Raw genomic sequence first — 23,568 nt, forward strand, 5'->3', positions numbered from 1 at the left:
AATGTTTCTCTCCCATTAGATTAGCAAAGTTGAAATAGATTGAAATCTCCAACTGTATTTTTGAGAATGGGGCAAACAGATATGAAAAATGTAGGCATGTAACATTTATAAAATCTCCTTGGAACGTGATCAAAAATATAAAGTTACAAAACAGATTTGCTTTTTTTTCCTGAATAAAGCTATTTTTAGAACTTTACTTTTGGAAATAATTACGGGTAGACATAAAACTTTGTTTCAAAAGATATCTACATATATGATTGTTTCCAAAATAAAACAGCTTACAGCCCAACAATAGGTGATGTGCTAAACAAATTATTGTTTTCCATGTAATATAATCTATACCATATAGGGAAAAGGGTAAGTGTAGAGATGTGTGAATCATACAGCATAGATCGAATCCTTTCCTCTTATTTCTTAGCTCTGTGGCCTTTGCCTATGATTCAGTTCCTTTATGCCTCAGTCTCCTTGTGTGAAATGGATATAAACCACAAATTCATAGTATGGATGTAAAGATTAAATTAAGAATTTAATGGAAAGTAGTTTGCACAATGTTGACAGCTCCATTTCAAGAAATGGCTGCTGTGATCATGATGCACTAACCTTAAGCCATTAAATGGAAGTAGATCCATATTTCCTGTAGAAAGATGTTGCTCACACTGTTGAGTTTCAAAACAGGGTTGGGAAATAACATGAATGGGTATGATTCATACAGATTGTGTGTGTGTGTGTGTGTGTGTGTGTGTGTGTGTGTGTGCGCATTATTGTGTATCTTTCTCTCTAGAGATGAGTCCATTAAATAATACCCTTATCTCATTGATAAAGTCTTCTTTTCAAATTATTTTATTTTTTCAATATTCCAAGATTCACTGCTTATGCACCACACCCAGTGCTCCATGCAATACGTGCCCTCCTTAATATCCACCACCAGGCTCACCTAACCCCCCACCCCCACCCCTCCAAAACCTTCAGTTTGTTTCTCAGAGTCCACAGTCATTGATAAACTCTTTTTTAAAAAATATTTTACTTATTTATTTTACAGAGAGAGAGAGTGAAAGATCATATAGGCAGAGAGGCAGGCAGAGAGGGGGAAGCAGGCTCCCTGATGAGCAGAGAGCCCAATACCGATGCTGGGCTTGATCCCAGGACCTGGAGATCATGACCTGAGCCAAAGGCAGAGGCTTAACCCACTGAGTAACCCAGGCGCCCTCACTGATAAACTCTTAACCCACAACAAAATCTTAACATCCAGGGAGAGACTGCACATCATATTTAAAAAATGACTATCTCTCTATTCCTTAAATGTAGGATTTTCACATGTACATATGTATGTGTATGTTGACTGGGAAGACTGCCAAACAGGAGAATAATAAAAATCTGTGAAAAAGGAGGTAAATAAAATGAAATGTAGTATCGGGATGCCTGGGTGGCTCAGTTGGTTAAGTCACTTCCTTCGGCTCAGGTCATGATCCCAGGGTCCTGGGATCGAGTCCCACATTAGACTCCTTGCTCAGCGGGGAGCCTGCTTCTCTCTCTGCCTCTGCCTGCTTGTTTTCTCTCTCTCTCTTTCTCTCTCTTTCTGACAAATAAATAAATGAATAAAATATTTTTAAAAAAGATGAAATGTAGTATCATTTATATTCTAAAGAAGGTCAGGGATAAAGGTTCTTTCGTGTTCTAAAGATTTCATATGACTCTGTCAAATTTACTAATTAATCAAGCAATGACATATCTTTATCTAATTCAGAAAAAACGAGGAAGAAAAATCAGAGTGGGAAAATACAATAAAGAGAGTAGAAATTAGAAGAAATCAGAGAATGGAAACTGAACTTGGAGGGAATCTAGGGATGTGGAGAAAAAGTAGAAGAAGGAAGAAAGACATGAAGAGATCTCTAAGTCTGGCTGTCCCCAAAGCAAAGGGACAGGCAATGTCTTTTATTCTCGGAGGCCCTAATAACTTTGTAACTACTATAGCCTTTCCTTGCGACCGACCGTGTCTCACACACACACACAATTGCATGCATGGCGTTATTCTTTGTTAAATACACATGCCACATGCTTCATATAGCTACTCGCTCTCAGCTTCATAGTATCTTATATAAACACACAGAAATCCACACACCACAGATATACTCACTGGAGTATTTCATATTCTCATACATGTACCCTCACGCCCAACAAATCTTTCACAATAACAAAAGATGTCATAGAGTAGGTACTGAGCCAACTGGTTACTGACCAAGGCTGGGTGTTTTGGGAACCCACTATGCCTGACTTGTGTGTGAAGGATACCAACGTATGGAGTGTGTGTGTGGGCACCAGAAGTGGGGGCTAGTATCTTCTTTGGGACTAGAAGGCCAACATTGATTGTAATGGGACCCACGCTCTGCTGTCTGTCATAACTCACCAGGGGGTTGGCTAGCAGAGCCGGGCTTTCTAGAACAGTGTACCATGCAGTCCTGATTCCTTCACATCTCCTAGAACCAGAGAACACTCAAAAGCAAGGAGTTCTTCATGGGGTTCCACAAAGCAAGAGTCCTGTTTTCCCTCCAGCCCCTGTCTGTTCAATGGGTCATGGTAGAACACATGCAAGCAGAGAGAAACAATGAAGACTGAAGGGCTAAAACAGGAAGGGAAGGGAAAATCAGGCAGTTGCTTTTCAATAGCAAGAGGCACAGCCTCTGTGATCTTTCTGGAAGGAGCCCCACCCCTGATGAAAGCATTTTGGGGCTGGGATTCTGGAGAAGAGTGGGAATACAATTGTTGTCCCTGGGAGTTTAGCAAGGAACAACATTGATGTGCAAGAAAGTAAATGACCAAATTTACCTTTCCCAATGCCATGACCACCTCCCACCCCCCAAATGGCACTGAAGATTCCAGACTGAGACCCATCAACAGCTTGTCCACTCTCACCTGAGGACAGAGAGGAGGCAGAGAGTGAGCACCAGGTCACTGGTGAAGGAATGGAGGATCAAGTGGGGGAGGCAATGATTTCTGCAGCCTGCAGAGCCAGTCTCTAAGGACAGCACCCGTTGTGGGTTGGCTCCCAAGTAATGCCTCCCAGGGCCTGGGCAACAGTCATCCCTAGGAATCTGACTCCACCTCCAGCCTTTCTGCCTTTCTTCATTCAAGGTACAAATGTCAATTCTCCTAGGTCCCAGTTCTGAACAGAGCATTTTTCCTTCAAGGATATATTTAGAGGTGAGGTCCTGAGAGTATGTAAACAGGGCATTCCCTGGAGCTTGCAAAGCCCTCAGCTTTATTACCTTTCCATCCTCTGAGACATCCTAGGGCACATGTACATGAGGTCACAGACTAAAGTCTCCAACCCACACTAACATCCCTGTTCCAAACCTTATGCCCAGGTCATTCCAAACAGCCCAGCAGATATCATCTCAGGGGTTTACTAGTTATCAAACGCGTGTTTTCATTTATATAGTAATGAAATAGAGGTGAAAATAAGCAGATATTGGATTATCTGGGTGCCAACTTTCTAACTGAGTACTACAGCTGCATTCCAGGCCTTGTACCTTCATTTTGGTTTGTGGTTGTTTTGTTGCCATATGATCACCTTAAGTAGTGGAGTTGAATTTAGTTAGCATGGTCTTCATATCAGCATGATAGCAGGTGTTCTGGGTGGGCTCTTATATTAAAGTTGTTAATTTACTGGACATAAAGTCCAAGCTTTTCTTTTGTGGGAATAATTCACCAAGGACAGTCTTATAGAAGGAGACTTTTAACCTATTAATTTTTAAACTATTAAGACTTTGGTTCGGCCACATGAAAATGGAACTTCTCCCACAGCTCTCTCAAGCTAGTGAAAACATGTTTTCAAAGATAAATTTTAGATCCAAATGATGCATTCATATGAGCTAAAGTTCAAAGAATGTAAGAGAAAGCAGGTGGAAGAACAGGCTGTCATATGATAGTGTAGCCATGTGGGATTCAAGAAAATGCCCTGAAGTTGTTAATTCCCCAATCATATTTCAGGTGGTAATTTAGTTTCTGCAAAATGTCATTTATCACCTTAAGGATATGCTAGTAGTTTGAATTTTATTGTTTTACTTTTTTTTGTGGTTCAACCTGCACATTATTTATAGTTTAGTTTTGATTTCATAGCACCTATAAATCTAACTCATTAAAAATAAATGATTATGTTCCATGGTATAAATATGCTGTAATTTACTTAACCATATCCATATTAATGGACATAAGGATTTTTTCTACTTTTTAGACATTAAAACAGTGCCACAGTGAACTTCTTGGAACATATATCTTTGAGTCCTTGTCAAATATATTTGGAAGATAACTTTCTGAGGTTTAACTGCAGGATCTAAAAGTACATTCCTTTAGATAAACGTCAATAGATATTGCCAACTGTCTTTTTAAAAAATTTTTTATTTATTTTCAGCGTAACAGTATTCATTGTTTTTTCACCACACCCAGTGCTCCATGCAATCCATGCCCTCCCTAATACCCACCACCTGGTTCCCCCAACCTCCCACCCCCTGCCCCTTCAAAACCCTCAGGTTGTTTTTCAGAGTCCATAGTCTCTCATGGTTCATTTCCCCTTCCAATTTCCCTCAACTCCCTTCTCCTCTCCATCTACTCTTGTCCTCCATGTTATTTGTTATGCTCCACAAATAAGTGAAACCATATGATACTTGACTCTCTCTGCTTGACTTATTTCACTCAGCATAATCTCTTCCAGTCCCATCCATGTTGATACAAAAGTTGGGTATTCGTCCTTTCTGATGGAGGCATAATGCTCCATAGTGTATATGGACCTCATCTTCCTTATCCATTCATCTGTTGAAGGGCATCTTGGTTCTTTCCACAGTTTGGCGACCGTGGCCATTGCTGCTATAAACATTGGGGTAGACATGACCCTTCTTTTCACTACATCTGTATCTTTGGGGTAAATACCCAGTAGTGCAATTGCAGGGTCATAGGGAAGCTCTATTTTTAATTTCCTGAGGAATCTCCACACTGTTTTCCAAAGTGGCTGCACCAACTTGCATTCCCACCAACAGTGTAAGAGGGTTCCCCTTTCTCCACATCCTCTCCAACACACGTTGTTTCCTGTCTTGCTAATTTTGGCCATTCTAACTGGTATAAGGTGGTATCTCAACGTGGTTTTAATTTGAATCTCCCTGATGGCTAGTGATGATGCCAACTGTCTTATTGAAAAGTTCATTTAATTAACAAAAAAGGCATCAAAATTGCATAAAAGTTCCTATTTAGTTACATGATTACTAACATTTGGTATTATGAAACTCTTCAATTTTGTTAATGCATTAGGTTAAAAAATGGTATCTCTGTTAATTTATTATAGGATACTTTAATTATGCTTGAGGATGAGCATAATTTTATATGTTTATTGATCATTTTCATTTCCTTTTTCTGTGACATGACTATATCCTTTGCATAGGCATAAGGTGACCCAATAATACCAGGTTCCTTCCCAGAATGGCTGTATCTCTCTACATTTTCCCAAATGTGAGTATTCCTCTTTTCTACATTTGCCAATGCTTTACAATATCCAACTTTCTAATTTCTGCATGCCTAATAGGGGTAAATAGATATCTCTTTGTTGTTTTAGTTTGTATACCTTTCAGTACTAATGAATTTGAGTATTGTTTTCTGTTTTTGCAACCCTTAGAAGTTAATTTCTGTGAATTCCCTCGTATATCCTCTTTTTGTTTGTTTTGTTTTGTTTTTCTTATTGGGGGTTTCTTCCTTTTCTTCTTGATCTTTAGAATTTATTATAAATTCCTGATATTAAGTTCTTATTCTTATTTATTTTACATAGCACAAATATCTCATCCATTTTCTCATCATTTAAAAAAATTTTAAACATTTTAACAAGACAAGGAACAACATTTTAAAACATTTTAAAAAAATTTTAAATTTTTTATAAACATATAATGTATTTTTAGCCCCAGGGGTACAGGTCTATGATCTCATCAACATTTTAACTTTACTCATCATCTTCTTCATTGAAGACAAATTCCAGATTTTGAGGAAATCAAATTCATTAAGTTTTTCATTATGGTCTGTGCTTTGAAGGGTCCTTACTGTAGGTCAAAAGATGTTCTGTTATGTTTTTTCCTATAACATCATTGTTCTATTTGAACTCTTAGTTATTTAGCCCATTTAGAGTCTACCTTCTTGTGTCATGTTATGGTGAAATCCTGTTTTATTTTTTTCTCGGTAGCAAACTAGTATTTATCAATACTTTTTACTGCACTATTTGTCATCTTCCAAATGATTTTTGGAATAACCCTGTTGTACATTAAATTTCACATATGTCTATCTAGGAGCTCTCAATTCTTTTTTTAATATAAATTCAATTTAATATCAATTCAATTAGCCAGCACTTCACTAGTTTCTGATGCAAGGTTCAATAATTCATCAGCTGCCTGTAACACCCAGTGTATGAGCTCTCAATTCTGTTCCACTTTGTAGTCCTCCCCCCACTGCCCCCCCAACAATGTAATCTGGCTTTTATTTTTGTGGCTTGACAATAATGCCAGTGGAAAAGGAAAATGTTCTATTTCCTTTTCTTTTCTTTTTTTTTGTAAAAAGTTTTTTATTTTAAAATTAAGTTTTATTACTTAACATTGCTTCAGTGTTATAATTATTGTGCATAAGGCTATTACTAAAGCTCACTTCACAGAGTGATTGCAAAATGGCCTGAAATTTTAGCAGCAACCATTTTATTTTATTTTATTTTTTTAATGAATTTTTAAAATTTCTTTTAGCATAACAGAATTCATTGTTTTTGCACCACACCCAGTGCTCTATGCAATACATGCCCTCCATAATACCCACCACCAGGCTCCCCCAACCTCCCACCCCCTGCCCCTTCAAAACCCTCAGGTTGTTTTTCAGAGTCCATAGTCTCTCATGGTTCATTTCCCCTTCCAATTTCCCTCAACTCCCTTCTCCTCTCCATCTACTCTTGTCCTCCATGTTATTTGTTATGCTCCACAAATAAGTGAAACCATATGATACTTGACTCTCTCTGCTTGACTTATTTCACTCAGCATAATCTCTTCCAGTCCCATCCATGTTGATACAAAAGTTGGGTATTCATCCTTTCTGATGGAGGCATAATACTCCATAGTGTATATGGACCTCATCTTCCTTATCCATTCATCTGTTGAAGGGCATCTTGGTTCTTTCCACAGTTTGGCAACCATGGCAATTGCTGCTATAAACATTGGGGTACAGATAGCCCTTCTTTTCACTACATCTGTATCTTTGGGGTAAATACCCAGTAGTGCAATTGCAGGGTCCTAGGGAAGCTCTATTTTTAATTTCTTGAAGAATCTCCACACTGTTCTCCAAAGTGGCTGCACTAACATGCATTCCCACCAACAGTGTAAGAGGGTTCCCCTTTCTCCACATCCTCTCCAACACACGTTGTTTCCTGTCTTGCTAATTTTGGCCATTCTAACTGGTGTAAGGTGATATCTCAATGTGGTTTAATTTGAATCTCCCTGATGGCTAATGATGATGAACATTTTTTCATGTGTCTGGTAGCCATTTGTATGTCTTCATTGGAGAAGTGTCTGTTCATATCTTCTGCCCATTTTTTGATGTGATTATCTGTTTTGTGTGTGTTGAGTTTGAGAAGTTCTTTATAGATCCTGGATATCAACCTTTTGTCTGTACTGTCATTTGCAAATATCTTCTCCCATTCTGTGGGTTTCCTCTTTGTTTTGTTGATTGTTTCCTTTGCTGTGCAGAAGCTTTTGATCTTGATGAAGTCCCAAAAGGTCATTTTCGCTTTTGTTTCCTTTTCCTTTGGAGACATATCTTGAAAGAAGTTGCTGTGGCTGATATCAAAGAGGTTACTGCCTAGGTTCTCCTCTAGGATTCTGATGGATTCCTGTCTCATGTTGAGGTCTTTTATCCATTTCGAGTTCATCTTTGTGTATGGTGTAAGAGAATGGTCGAGTTTCATTCTTTTACATATAGCTGTCCAGTTTTCCCAGCACCATTTATTGAAGAGACTGTCTTTTTTCTACTGTATATTTTTTCCTGCTTTGTCAAAGATTATTTGACCTTAAAGCTGAGGGTCCATATCTGGGCTCTCTACTCTGTTCCACTGGTCTATGTGTCTGTTTTTATGCCAGTACCATGCTGTCTTGGTGATCACAGCTTTGTAGTAAAGCTTGAAATCAGGTAACGTGATGCCGCCAGTTTTATTTTTGTTTTTCAATATTTCCTTAGCGATTCGGGGTCTCCTGATTCCATACAAATTTTAAGATTATTTGCTCCAGCTCTTTGAAAAATACTGGTGGAATTTTGATCGGAATGGCATTAAAAGTATAGATTGCTCTAGGCAGTATAGACATTTTAACAATGTTTATTCTTCCGATCCAAGAGCATGGAATGGTCTTCCATCTTTTTGTGTCTTCTTCAGTTTCTTTCTTGAGTGTTCTAGCAGCAACCATTTTATACAAAATTTCTTTTCCCACAGAATTAGACACATTGGAAAAATCATTTCAACTAAAAATTTTTGTGAGGTGTTAGAAATATCCTTTTAGAAAATGCTATATTAGAATAGTACTTGAGAAAGCAAGATTCCTTAAGTCCCAGAATTTAACAAACTTAATGACTAGTTCTGTAGCATAAGGGGAAAAATAGGGATTCTCACGTTTTTAAGCTTTTAAATATGGTCCTATGGATGAACTCAGCAATATGCAGCTCTGCAGAGAATTAAGGATGAACTGGGATAGTGTGACTGGTGGGAAGGTGAAGGGAGGCCACCTCTAACAGTCCTCAAATTTCTCCAGCTGTTCTTGTTCCATACCATCTGCCAAGCTGGCCCAGTCCCCTTCACTCAGTGTGTCACCAAAGGCAGTTTCAAGGCTCCATGGCAAAAGATCACCTACAACCTCTTAACCTTCTACTACCTCTTTCTGCTACCACTGACTGCCACGACTATCTGCTATAGCCACATTGTCCTCAGTTTGTCTAGTCCCCAGGCAAGGAAGAGGAACCATGGTGAGACTCCAATCCCTGGACCCTACTAATCCATACCTTAAGGCTATTGCCTCTAGCCTCATTTATGAATCTGAGAGCTTTCTATCAAACCAAAAGTGACATCATATCCATCCCTCTAGCCCCTGATGCTGCAAGTATTTTCTAAATGCCTTCACTTCTTTTTTTTTTTTTTTATACTTCGGAAATATTTATTTTTGACAGTATTTTTGATAATATAAACTATTTTATCTTTAATAATAGTAGCAAATAGAGTGTTTAGCTTTTTTTATTTACTTTAATTTTCAGTGAAAGAATTAGACCTTGAATGCTTCAAGAACCCACTATGGTCAGGCACTCTGCTATAATATACCTTCTACTTCTCTGGTACAGTATGGCCATACCTGGATTTGATCAGTAACATCTTTTTTTTAATTAAAATTTTTATTTATTTTCAGCGTAACAGTATTCATTGTTTTTTCACCACACCCAGTGCTCCATGCAATCCGTGCCCTCCCCAATACCCACCACCTGGTTCCCCCACCCTCCCACCCCCGCCCCTTCAAAACCCTCAGGTTGTTTTTCACAGTCCATAGTCTCTCATGGTTCACCTCCCCTTCCAATTTCCCTCAACTCCCTTCTCCTCTCCATCTACCCTTGTCCTCTACATTATTTGTTATGCTCCACCAATAAGTGAAACCATATGATACTTGACTTTCTCTGTTTGACTTATTTCACTCAGCATAATCTCTTCCAGTCCTGTCCATGTTGCTACAAAAGTTGGGTATTCATCCTTTCTGATGGAGGCATAATACTCCATAGTGTATATGGACCACATCTTCCTTATCCATTCATCCGTTGAAGGGCATCTTGGTTCTTTCCACAGTTTGGCGACTGTGGCCATTGCTGCTATAAACATTGGGGTACAGATGGCCCTTCTTTTCACTACATCTGTATCTTTGGGGTAAATACCCAGCAGTGCAATTGCAGGGTCATAGGGAAGATCTATTTTTAATTTCCTGAGGAATCTCCACACTGTTCTCCAAAGTGGCTGCACCAGTTTGCATTCCCACCAACAGTGTAAGAGGGTTCCCCTTTCTCCACATCCTCTCCAACACACGTTGTTTCCTGTCTTGCTAATTTTGGCCATTCTAACTGGTGTAAGGTGGTATCTCAATGTGGTTTTGATTTGAATCTCCCTGATGGCTAGTGATGATGAACATTTTTTCATGTGTCTGGTAGCCATTTGTATGTCTTCATTGGAGAAGTGTCTGAAGGACACTACATCATTCTTAAAGGGACTATCCACCAAGATGATCTAACAATTGTAAATATCTATGCCCCCAATATGGGAGCAGCCAATTACATAAGAAAACTATTAATCAAGATAAAGAGTCATATTGATATGAATACATTAATAGTAGGAGATCTTAACACACCTCTCTCAGAAATAGACAGATCATCGAAGCAGAAAATCAATAAAGAAATAAGAGCATTGAATGACACATTGGACCAGATGGACCTCATAGATATATACAGAACATTCCACCCTAAAACAACAGAATACTCATTCTTCTCAAGTGCACATGGAACCTTCTCCAGAATAGACCACATACTGGGTCACAAATCAGGGCTCAACCGATACCAAAAGACTGAGATTATTCCCTGCATATTCTCAGATCACAATGTTTTGAAACTGGAGCTCAATCACAAGGAAAAGTTCAGAAGGAACTCAAATACCTGGAAGCTAAAGACCACCTTGCTTAAGAATGCTTGGATCAACCAGGAGATCAAAGAAGAACTTAAACAATTTATGGAAACCAATGAGAATGAAGACACTTCCGTCCAAAACCTATGGGATACAGCAAAGGCGGTCCTAAGGGGGAAATTCATAGCCATCCAAGCCTCCCTCAAAAAAATTGAAAAATCCAGAATACACCAGCTGTCTCTACACCTTAAAGAACTAGAGAATCAACAACAAATCAAACCAACTCCACACGTAAGAAGGGAAATAATCAAGATTAGAGCAGAGATCAATGAGGTAGAAACCAGAGATACAGTAGAACGTATCAACGAAACTAGAAGCTGGTTTTTTGAAAGAATCAATAAGATCGATAAACCATTGGCCACACTAATCCAAAAGAAAAGGGAGAAAGCCCAAATTAATAAAATTATGAATGAAAAGGGAGAGATCACAACTAACACCAAGGAAGTAGAAACAATCATCAGAAGCTATTATCAACAGTTATATGCCAATAAGCTAAGCAACCTAGATGAAATGGATGCATTCCTGGAAAACTATAAACTCCCAAAATTGAACCAGGAAGAAATTGACAACCTGAATAGACCGATATCTAGTAACGAGATTGAAGCAGTGATCAAAAACCTCCCAAAAAACAAGAGCCCAGGACCTGACGGATTCCCTGGGGAATTCTATCAAACTTTCAAAGAAGAAATAAATGCCTTCACTTCTAACCAGCCTCTAGCCACCCTCCATTGTTGAGTTAGGTGGGCAAGGATTAAGGAGAAAGGTGATCAGTGTTCTCCTTTAGTCTTGGACACCATCAAGTCTCCAGGTAGTCTTAGTAGCTTCATAACACCACACTTCAATCAAAAGCTTTCCTCCAGCATGCGGAGGACAAACTCACTGTTGGGGGCTGGGAATTTAGAAAACATACTCAAATTCAGAAGCACTCAGCTTCTGAACTGAATGTAGGATGAATGGGCAGAGATGGTGAGCTAGAGTTCTGATACAAGGAAGAGAATGTGGCAAATAGGAGGTAATGCTGCAAATCCTCTTCCCTTCCCAAACTGGGACTATATGCTTGTCCCTCTCCCTCAGGGATCATGACAGACATCCTAGAGAGGTTCCATTTCTAACTGTGGTTTTAATTTATGATTCCCAAATTCCTGCCTAGGGATGTGCAGCATCCTTTCATGTTCTTGTCAGTGATATCTATATCTTCTTTGGAGATATACCTTTTCAAGTCCTTTATCCATTTTTAAATTATGTTGTTCATCTGTTTTGATTTTGAGTTGCATGAGTTCCTTAAATATTCTGGATACTAGACCCTCCTCAGATACTTGATTTGCAGTTATTTTCTCCCATTCTGTGAGATGTCATTTCACTTTCATGGTTGGACTAAGTTAAACAACACAAACATGGTTTTAGTTGTCTTCTTCCTGATTAAACATTCAATTGGGTGCTGTAAACTTCTATTTTCCAGAAGCTGATAAAGTGTGTTCTGACAGCATTTGTGATGTTTTTTGTATTTCTTTGGAGGGAGGGCCACTCGAGTTCCCTACTTTACTATTTTTGCTCTAACAAATAATTTTTGACTTTAGGCTATCTTAGTAATCAGTGTAAAGGAAAATTTGGGATTTTGTTAGTCTTATATTTATATTTTGTTTTCTATTTCACTGATTTCTTCTTTTCTATTATTTACTTGTTTGTGCCTTTGGATTTGCTTCACTATTTCACACTCCTGTGAAAGACCCAGCAGTTTGAATTAAATGCTTAACTTCATTATTTCCCCTCTTTTCTCTCTCCCTTTTTTTAAAAAGATTTTATTTATTTATTTGTCAGAGAGAGAGAGAGAGAGAGAGAGAGAGAAAGAGAGAGAAAACACAAGAGAGGAGCTGCAGGCAGAAGCACTCTCCCCTCTGAGGAAGGAGCTGGATGTGGGACTCGATCCCAGGTCCCTGGGATCATGACCAGAGCTGAAGGCAGACACTTAACCAGCTGAGCTACCCAGGCATCCCTCTCCTTCTCTTTAATTTTATTTTTTAAGATTTTATTTATTTATTTGATAGAGAAAGAGATCACAAAGAGACAGGCAGAGAGAGGGGGGGGAAGCAGGCTCCCTGCTGAGCAGAGAGCCTGATGTGGGGTTTGATCCCAGGACCCTGAGATCATGACCTGAGCCAAAGGCAGAGGCTTAACCCACTGAGCCACCCAGGCACGCTGCCCTCTCCTTCTCTTTAAATGAGGTATTACTTACATACAGAATTGCACCAATCTTCAGTACAGCTCAACAAGTCTTAAGTATGTATATGTCTGTGTAACTATTATATAGATCAGAAAGCAGAACCCTCACAACCATCAAAATGCTCCCAGTCAACTCCAAATCAACAGTCTCTCAAAGGTAACCATTATTTGGAATTTTAAAAAATATTTTGTTTTTAAAATAATTTGTTTTGAGCTTCAAAGAAATGGAATCCTATAAAATATACTTCTTATATGTCTAGCTTCTTTTACTAGACATCTTTTTGTCTCTGTAGTTGCACATAGCAGTAGTTCATTCTTTTAAAAATAAACCTTAGTATTGCACTTCATTCAATTTATCTTTTATCTTGTCTATCCAAATTTATATTGTTGCCATTTCTGGTTATTTTGAGTATGGCTGTTTAACAAAAATACTTGTATATACTTGAGGTGGAGGTAAACACTCATTTCCATAAGGTGTGTATATCACACAGAAGTGAAACAAATGGACTGTAGGAGAGAAGGCATATATTTAAGGTCAGTTTTCAAAGTTGCTTCCAAATGGACTTTTTATATTGATTGTACCAAACTACGCTCCAGTAAGCAGTAAAAATTGCTCCACATCTTCAGTTGTTTTAATCCATTTTTACAAAGCTTAGTAGTATTTCATTGTGGTTTAATTTTTTTAAGATTTTATTTATTTAAGAAAGAGAGAGAGAAAACAAGCACAGGGAGGAGGAGAAGGAAAGGGACAAGCAGACTCCACCCTGAACATGAAGCCCCACATGGGGCTTGATCCCACAAACCTGAGATGATGACCTGAGCCAAAATCAAGTCAGATACCTACCCAGCTGAGCCACCAAGGCGCCCCTCACTGTGGTTTTAATTTATGTATTCTGATGGCTAATTATGTTATATACTTTTTATATGCTTATTAGCTATTGGTATTTCCTATACTGCAAGTACATGTTCTAGTCTTTGCCCATTTAAAAAAATTGGACATTTCTGACTTTTCTTATTTGTAGGAGCCCCTTATATGTTCTGGGAATTCAGGCTACAACTTAGCATCAAGTTATTAAAATAACTATGTGTGTAAGTAAAGACATTAAAATATTGTTAAAATGTTAATAACTGAAGTATATCATCATCCGGGACACATCATATTCATCTTCTACAAATGATGAAATTCTTGAAAATCATACATAGAGTATGTAATGTAATTGGGATTCAACTAGAGTCTAGAAACCAAATACTTAATTGCAACAATACCTCACTTCCCAAGAAAGAAGACAGGTGAGAAGAACTGGTCATGGGACCCATAAGTGGAGATGTGAGTGCTAACTGCATGTTATTTTCTGTTCTCCTTATAACCATTGGGGAACCTCTGAGAGAAAACACAGCTCAAGATCCACCCTAATGATTCAGAATTCTCCTGAGCACTTCAGCCACTCCAGAGACTGCTCCTAGGATCCTTCTGGTGTCCTCATTTAAATGGAACTACTGTGGCTTAGTATGTCCTGATGTCAATAAGACCTTTGGATGGAACAGGAGGACAAGGCAGTGTTGGGGATTCCCTTCCCTGTCTTGTCCTTGACATTGGCCTCAGAGATTTTACTGAGCTCTTGGACTCAGATGACTTATGACAAGAGTACCTCAGTCTTGCAGTCTCCACTCTACCCACTCCTGCAGCCAATACACCTGTAGCAGATTCCCCCTCAACACTGAGATGTTTTTACTGGCTTGATATGCTAATTTGATCTGTTTTCCTTCACCAGATGAGAAAATCTTGGTAAGACTATTAAAGGGGTGGAAAGAGAAGGCACAGGGTAGACAAAGGTAATAACTGAGTGTATATTGGCAGTGAATTGGTTTCTATCTCTTCATAAATTTTGCTTTTAAAATTCAACTGATTTTGTCCAAACAGTCGGATTCTTAGAGCTAAATCTTCTTTAATAGATCTAGTCAAAGTTTTTTTCCACAGTGGATCTACCTTATCAAACCACAACTACAATGTCGAATTCCCTGTGAAGGAGACCATGGTCCTCACCTAGAGGAGACATAAGCAGAACTTCCATGGAGTCAGTACTGATCGTTTGAGAGTGGATTTTTATGCCTCTATTGATCTGGGCTTAGAAGACAGTAAGTGGGCATAGAGGGTAGGGAATGGGTGATTTTGAGCACCAAAGATCTTGGAATCAGAACTGAAATTCAGTATTTTTTCTTGGTCCCTATGGATTCCCTCAAAATCTTCTTCCTACAAGAAATGTCATATTAGAAGATACATGGCTCCCTGCTCCTATCCTCTTGCTTGAATCATAATATATGCCATTTTTAGAGAAATGAACTGAAAGCTGATGTTAAATCTAGAGAGAAGGCAGAATAATAGGAGAGAAAGGTTGACAGTACACATGCTTTCCTTTCAGAAGATTTCTGACCCTGGGGGCAGATTCACAGTCACCTGGGGGAACATTTTCTCTTCCACATTTGCATTAGAGAATAATATGCTTTTAAAAACAAATCAGGAAAGGTCAGGGGTGTAACCTTCTACTGTTGTGCCAGGGTCAGTGAGAGCTCCTATCTTCTGACAGATCACAAGTTACACTATGACTCACATTGACTGTCTCCCAGTGTTTTGGCTCAAGTCCAATCAGCTCGGAAACCATGTGTTGTACACTTAGTCTGTACCAGTTTATTCTATTTGCTGTGAATGAAGAGCAGTCAGATGAGGTCCCTGCCCCTGAACATCTCAGTGGAGCAGAGAAAGAAACTAATTTCAGTGTAATGTTTTTAGCCTTGATGGATGTAAGTACATGATACTGAAGGTACACTAGTGCATCTAGTTTCTAGATGTTTGTGAATGTGTTTATTTCCTAATGTGTGTATGTGTTGGGAGTGAAATGGGATTGGGGAATGGGAAACGTGTGTGGACCAGAAAGGAAGGTGTTCCTGGATAATACTTTTCCTAAATGTAGTCTTTAAAACCCTGTAGTTATTAGCCAGAGGAAGGTACAGAATCAGCAATATCTTGTAGCCACCCTTCCATTAAGTTAACTACTGATATAGACATCACTTAAAACTCTGTGAGAAGTGTTCAGTTGTATGCCCTCACTCTCTCTCTCTTCATCAAAACTGAGCATGATTGCTTACCATCTAGTTTTCCCTGAGATTAGAGACATGCATTAATTCCTACTCTGGGAAGGGTGTGAACTGTGAAGTGAGAGAAACAATGTCTAAAGGACCTGGGGAGACTCCAAGAACTAGCCAGGTAATACCTTCCACTAGATGGATGGAAATTCTGAAGGTACACAACAAAATAGCGTGTCTTCTCAAAAAAATTTTTTATGTCCGCTATTTCAGTGATAGACTACATTTTTCTTTAGAAGCAATTTTTTATTAGTTAGATTTAAGTAACTGTTAGGTCATAAAGACTCTATTGGTCCAGTACATTCATTCATTAAACTATTATTTGCTGTGAATCTAGGATGTTCCCAGGACTACACTGACATTGAGGATAAAACATGACCATTGTTAGGTTCCTCCTGAGATTCTTTGGCCTCAGGAGCTGGGTCTTTTTTCTGTATCCCTAGTGTCAAGCATGTGCTTGGACATTTGATCTACAAATAAGGTGACTGAGTATTCATAGTGTGATGAATGTTCGAGGAAAGTGATGCTAACTCTAGTAGTGGGCGTGTATCTGAATAAAGGGATTGTGCCCAGGAAAAATCAGTGGGGTTTTAAAGAAACAGTGTATCCTAGCTATGTGGCAGGGAAAATGGCTGGAAAGGTGGCCTGTGGTCTGATAAGGGAACCATAAGGGATCATCAAGCAGAGATGTGATTGTTCATAGTAATTTGTTATATTCATGTATTCTTTCAGTGATGAATTGGAGCCTTTCATCACTTTGATGTGCAGATCTATCCAGACGCCCAGAAGTCCATTGTCAGATTACATAGAATTTGATTGCTTCTTTTTGAGAAAACTAGGCGTTCTTTCAGTCTAGGGGTCTTCACTTGAACTTCCGAGTTCTTCAATTAAGGTGTGAATGCTACTTCTTTACTTCTACTTTACTCTAACTGAATGCAAAATCTCTGTCTTGTTTTAATGTTGGTAACTAAGTCAAAGTATCATTAATAGTTATATGTGACTTTATCACCAACAGAAATCACAGGTATTTTTATATCGCATTGCAGTTGTTGAAGATACCTCAAAATCTCCTTTCAGCTCATTATTTTGAATTTAAGGTGGTTATCAGCCACCTTTTGAAATTTAATGTGTTACTAGAGAAGCACATGTATTATTATGTCACATATTTTCTTTCTAAAACTATTTTGGAAAATTGTACTTTGATATGGTTGATTTCCTTAGCAACACTACACATTCTAAGGGATACTTTTAAAACATTATTTTGAGGCACTTACCCAAAGAGATAAAGGGTTGAAAGCCTAAACTCTGCATAGAGACTCAAACTTTAGACTTCAAATTTCTCTCCCTTCTTTTTGAAGAGTTCAATGAAATTTTATTATTGCTCCCAACCTCTTGAAAATCTCTCTGGGAATAATCAGCCCTCTCCCCAAACCCCCCCAGTTTTACTGAGAAATAATTGACATTCATCACTGTTTAAGTTTAAGGAATATAGCATGATGACCTGACTTGCATATATTGTGAATTGATAACCACAGTAGTTTCAGGGAACATCAATCTTTTCCTATAGAGAAAATTAAAAAAGAAAAAAAATGGAAAAAATTCTCCTTGTGATAGGAATTCTTAGAAAGTACTCACTGTTTCAAATATACTATAAAGCAGTGTTAGCTATAGTCATCATGTTGTTTATTCTATGCCTCAGATTTACCTTGGTACCAGATGTTTGTACCTTATGGTCACCTCCTTCCAAATCGTCCACCTCTCATCCTCCACCTCTGATAACAAGTCTGATCTCTTTCTATTATTTGTTTTTTTTTTTTCATTTGTATAGTTTAGATTCCTCCTAAAAATGAGATAATACAGTATTGGTCATTGTCTGACTAAATGTCACTTAGCATAATTCCTTTGAGGTCCTTCCATGGTATCGCAAATGGTATGATTCCCTAGTTTCTCATATGGAATAACATTGTTTTTCATATAGAATAATTCCCTAGTTTTTCATATGGAATAACATTCCATTCTATATATACCACTATTTCGTTACTCATTTATCCATCGATGGACACTTAACCTATTTCCAATTCGTTGCTATTGTGAATAATGCTATGAACACGGGGATGTAGTTACCCTTGCAAGTCACGGTTTTCATTTCCTTTGGATATGTTCCCAGAGGGGAACTGCTGGATAATGTAGTAGTCCTATTTTATTTTTCTGAGGCTCCTTCATACTCTTTTTCATAGTGGCTGTACCAACTTACAATCCCACCAACAGTGCATAAGGACTCTCTTTTCTCCCTGTCCATGCCAGCATTTGTTCTCTTGCTTTTTTATGATGGTCATTCTAACAGGCATGTGGTGATACACGTCCCTGTGGTTTCCCTATGACTAATGAGTTGTGTAAGTTCTTCATATGTTCTGTATACAAACCCCTTGCTGGATAATATGCTTTTGCAAATATTTGTTCCCATTCTATAAGTTGGTTTTCGCTTTCTGGTGGTTTCTTTTGTTGTGCAGAAGATTTTTAGTTTGATGTATTCTCACAGAAGCTTTTTAGTTTGTTATAGTCTCACTTATTCTTTATTTTACTGCTTATGTTTTAGAAGTCCTATCCAAAAATTCATTACCAACACCCAGGTCAAGAAGCCTATGTTTTCTACTAGGGGTTTCCTTGTTTCAGGACTTACATTCAAGTCTAATTCATTTTTTTTTAAATTTTTTTTAATTTATTTATTTGTTAGAGAGAGAGTGAGCGAGCACAGGCAGACAGAGTGGTAGGCAGAGGGAGAAGCAGGCTCCCCGCCGAGCAAGGAGCCCAATGTGGGACTCGATCCCAGGACGCTGGGATCATGACCTGAGCTGAAGGCAGCCACTTAACCAACTGAGCCACCCAGGCGTCCCCAAGTCTAATTCATTTGAAGTTAATTTTTGTGAGTCTAGTTTCATTCTATCACATGTGCATATCCAATTAGCCCAATACCATTGATTGAAGATACTGTCTTTCCTTCCTTTAGCAATTTTTGTTCCCTTGTTCAATATTAGCTGTCCATGTGTTTGGGTTTATTACTGGGTCCTCATTTCTGTTTCACTGGTTGATTTGTCTGTATTTATGCCATTACCATACTGTTTTGATGACTATAGCTTTATCATATAGCTTGAAATCAGGAAGTGTGATGCCTCTTGCTTTGTTCTTCTTCCTCAAGATTTCTTTTGCAATTTGGCATCTTTTGTGCTTCCATATGAATGTTAGCAGTATTTTATCTACTTCTGCAAAAATGCCATTGCACTCTTGATAAGGATTGCATTGAATTTATACATAGCTTTTGGTAGTATCGACATTTTATAGTATTAAATCATCCAAGCATCAACATGGGACAGCTTTCCATTCATATGTGTCTCTGATTTCTTCCATCAATGTCTTACAGTTTTCTTAGTAGAGAACTTTCACCTCCTCAAATTTATTCCTAAGTATTTTGTTTTTGATGCTACTGTAAATGGGAGTGATTTTTCAGAAATTTATTGATAGTGTATAGAAATGCTAGTGATTTTGTATATTACTTTTGTATCCTGCAACTTCATGGAATTCACTGATTAGATAACACAGATTTTTTTTTTTTTTGAGTTTTGGAATTTTCTATATACAAAATATTACCGGCAAATACAAACATTTCTGCTTCTTCTTTTCCAATTGTGATAACTGTTATTCATTTTTGTTGCCTGATTACCCTAACTAGGACTTCTAGTACTATGTTGAATAGAATTGGTGACAGTGGATACTACTGTCTTGCTCCTGATCATAGAGGAAAAGCTTTCAACTCTTCACCATTCAGTATGAATGTTAACTCTGGGCTTGTGACACATGGCCTGTATTACACTGAGATATGTTCCTTCTTTATGTAATATGTTAAGAGTTTTTATCACAAATGAATGTTGAATTTTGTCAAATGCTTCTGTGTCTATTGAGATGATCATATGATTCTTTTCTTTCATTCTGTTGACATGATGAAGGTGTGCTACTTGCTGAGTATAGACTGGTAGGAGTGCTGTCTTAGTTCCCTACCTAAGCGGGGCTGTAGGAAGTGTTCTGTGGTTGTCTGGATTCTCTGATCAGGCTTACCAGATGATCAGGACTGCAACGGAGCCACTGGCTTTGCTCTGGAACCTCTCACTCCTGTGCACCACCTCTTTGCACAATGTCCCTGGGCTGCAGTGCTTCTAGGAGTTTTCACCAGTCCTTCCAGGCAGGTGGGGTCAGAAGACACTGTTGACAATGGGTGGAAGGAAGCTACTAGCTTCCTTACCTGAGTGGAAGGGGGTGGGCCACTCCAGGCTACTCTCACTTCTCAGGAAGCCTCCAGTTGGAAGGGGCTGGAATTTACCCTCAGTCTAGGCTATGCATTAACTCCCTTGCCAGCGTGTAGCACAGGAATATTCCACTGATACTGGCTTTGCAATCAACTCCCCCCACACATCTCTCAGCTTGAGTGCTGCTGGGTTATACTGCTTCCAGGATTTGCCATAAGCCCTTCTGGTCAGAAGGGGTAAGAAAACACTCTTCACTTCAGGTAGGGTTGTGATTTAGCTCCCTTGCTGGGCATGGGCAAACCAGGCTCTAAGGTCAGCAAAACTCCTTTATGGATCGGAATCAAGCAGATCTGTACCTCACCCTATTATCTGATCAGAGTGCCCCCATGACTTGGTCCTGCAGGTGAGTAAAACTGCTGGTTAGGATTAGTCCTTGGGCACTGCAGGTATAAATTTGGTCTGCCAAAATCAGTGTGCTGATTGTTGCAAGCCCCTCCTCACTTCTCTATCATAATCAGATACCTGGTGGTTGAGCCCCATTGATTCCCCTGCAGTGTCTGTGGTGTGAGATCAGAGCACGTGCTCCCGCAAAGCAACTGAGAATGTTAGGATGCTGCAGATTGTCTCCCCTGGGCTTTCTTTTCCTACTAGAGTGAGAGGAGGCTCAGAAGAGACTTCCCTACATGGTCCTGCACAGACGTGGGGGAAGGACAATGCAGTCACTGTGTAGCTGCATCTCTTACCTTTCTATTTATATTATGTTCAGTTAGCCAACATATAGTATGTCATTTGTTTGTGATATAGTGTTCAATGATTCAGTAGTGGCAATATAACACCTAGTGCTCATCACAACACGTGTCCTCCTTAATATTCTCTTACCTTTCTAATGCCATCTGTCTTAGTCTCTGTGGTGCAGTGCTTTCTTCAGCCCTGGAGAACCCAGAAGCCCCATGATCTAGGCTTCTCTCAGTGGTGTCTTATTCTTCAATATTGTTGGTTGTTCTTCCTGTGTGGGGGAACAAAGTCAGCAAGAACCTATGTTGACTTCTTAGTGAGATCAGAATGTGGTAGGCTTTTTAAAGAACTCTACTAAATCATATGATCAAATTATTTTCATTTTCTTTAATTAATGATATTCAATCATATAAGCCCCTATGCCATATCTTTAAAAAAAGGCACAAAAACGAAGAAGATATAGGGGCGCCTGCGTGGTTCAGTAGGTTAAGTGTCTGCCTTTGGCTCAGGTCATGATCTTGGGGTCCTGGGATTGAGCCCTGCATCAGACTCCCTATTCAGTGGGGAACCTGGTCTTCCCTCTTCCTCTGGTGCTCCCCCTACTTGTGCTCTCACTCACTCTTTATCAAATAAATAAAATCTTTAAATAAAATGAAAAATATACAGTTTTCAAGGAAGTTTTTAAACTCTGGGATGAATAGACTGATAATGCAAGGCAGTGCGCGATAATAAGCTAGAGGTGGTTGTTTAGTGCTGTTTAGTCTGAACGCAGAAAACTAGTCAAATTGGTGGCTTCAAATGGAAAAGTTGTGATTGTATGTCTATTATTTTGGAAATTAAGTGATGGTTAAGATTTCCAGCCTAAACTGCGGATGGGATTATCAGAGATTATGGCATACTATCCAGTTATTCCTGAGTGTCTGAGCTTTTTCAAAACAGGTTTTTTTCTCCAAAAAATGTCAGTTTTGCAAAACACTCTGGCTCTTTTTTATTTCTTATTCCTTAGTGACATCTTTTCAGGGAAGAAACAACAGTTGTATGCCCAAGGCATCAAAATAAAACAAACACCATCTTAAAACAGGGGACATGTGGCAATAGCAGCATAAGATTCAAGGGTTTTAGCTGATAATAAAGTGAAATTAAGTGCCATGCTTTATAGATTAATTCAACCTTTTTTATTATTAGAATTTTCATACTCAGAATAAAGAAGACAATTCTTTTGATCTACTCTACATTTGCAGATAACACTAAAAATAAATGCACCTTCCTAAGGGTATTAAGTTTTACAACACCGAAAATTCCAACTAAAGCAACCTGATCCTCTTCTATATAAAGGGGATTCTTGGAATGGCTGGTAATGACTGAGAGCAATCCCAAAGTCTTCCAAATCTGATTGACATATTTTATAGGTTATATGGACCTATGTTTGGCAGTATGTGACTTTTTACTGAAAAAATAATACAAACTATGAGACAATCAAATCAGACACAGGTGACCGAATTCCTCCTTCTGGGACTCTCTGATGACCCCCACACGCAGAAGCTGCTATTCATTGTATTCCTGGGTGTCTACCTGGTCACCGTCCTTGCAAATCTGCTTCTCATGTGCCTTGTGCAGGCTGACTCCCGGCTTCACACACCCATGTATTTTTTCCTCTGCAACTTATCTCTGGCTGACCTCTGTTTTTCTACCAACATCATTCCTCAGGCCCTAGTCCACCTGCTATCCAGGAAGAAGGTCATTTCATTCACACGTTGTGCAGCTCAGCTTATACTCTTCCTCATTTTTGGATGCACACAGTGTGCCTTTCTGGCAGTGATGTCCTATGATCGGTATGTGGCCATCTGCAACCCTCTGCATTACCCTAGCGTCATGACGTGGAGGGTGTGTGTCCAGCTGGCTGCAGGATCATGGACCAGCGGCATTCTGGTGTCTGTGGTGGATACCACTTTTGTACTAAGGCTACCCTACCGAGGCAGCAATAGTATTGCTCATTTCTTCTGTGAGGCCCCTGCACTGTTGATCCTGGCATCCACAGACACCCGCACTTCAGAGATGGCCATTTTTCTCATGGGTGTCGTGATTCTCCTCCTACCTGTTTCCCTAATTCTGGTGTCCTATAGTCACATCATAGTGACTGTGGTGAGGATGAAGTCAGCTGTGAGGAGGCTCAAGGCATTCTCTACCTGTGGCTCCCACCTCCTAGTGGTCATCCTTTTTTATGGGTCAGGAATTGTGACCTACATGACACCAAAGTCTTCCAAAGAACAGAAAAAACTGGTGTCTGTGTTCTATGCAATGGTGACACCCATGCTTAATCCCCTCATCTATAGCCTGAGGAATAATGATGTGAAGGGAGCTCTGAAGAAAGTAGCAACAAGGAATTTCCCATGCAGGCTTGATGTCTGTCACTGA

At 39.0% G+C, this 23,568-nt stretch overlaps 1 protein-coding gene across 1 annotated transcript; it reads left to right on the forward strand.

Annotated features, from left to right (window-relative positions):
• Positions 1-22,620: 22,620 nt before the first annotated feature.
• LOC308351468 (olfactory receptor 2D2) lies at positions 22,621-23,568 on the forward strand (the record flags this gene model as incomplete). The annotated part of the gene is made up of 1 exon (XM_080817122.1): positions 22,621-23,568. The coding sequence occupies one exon, from the start codon at positions 22,621-22,623 to the stop codon at positions 23,566-23,568; it is 948 nt and encodes a 315-aa protein (XP_080673248.1).

The sequence above is a fragment of the Martes martes genome (assembly GCF_963455335.1).
Source record: "Martes martes genome assembly, chromosome: 10".
Classification (NCBI taxonomy): Eukaryota; Metazoa; Chordata; class Mammalia; order Carnivora; family Mustelidae; genus Martes; species Martes martes.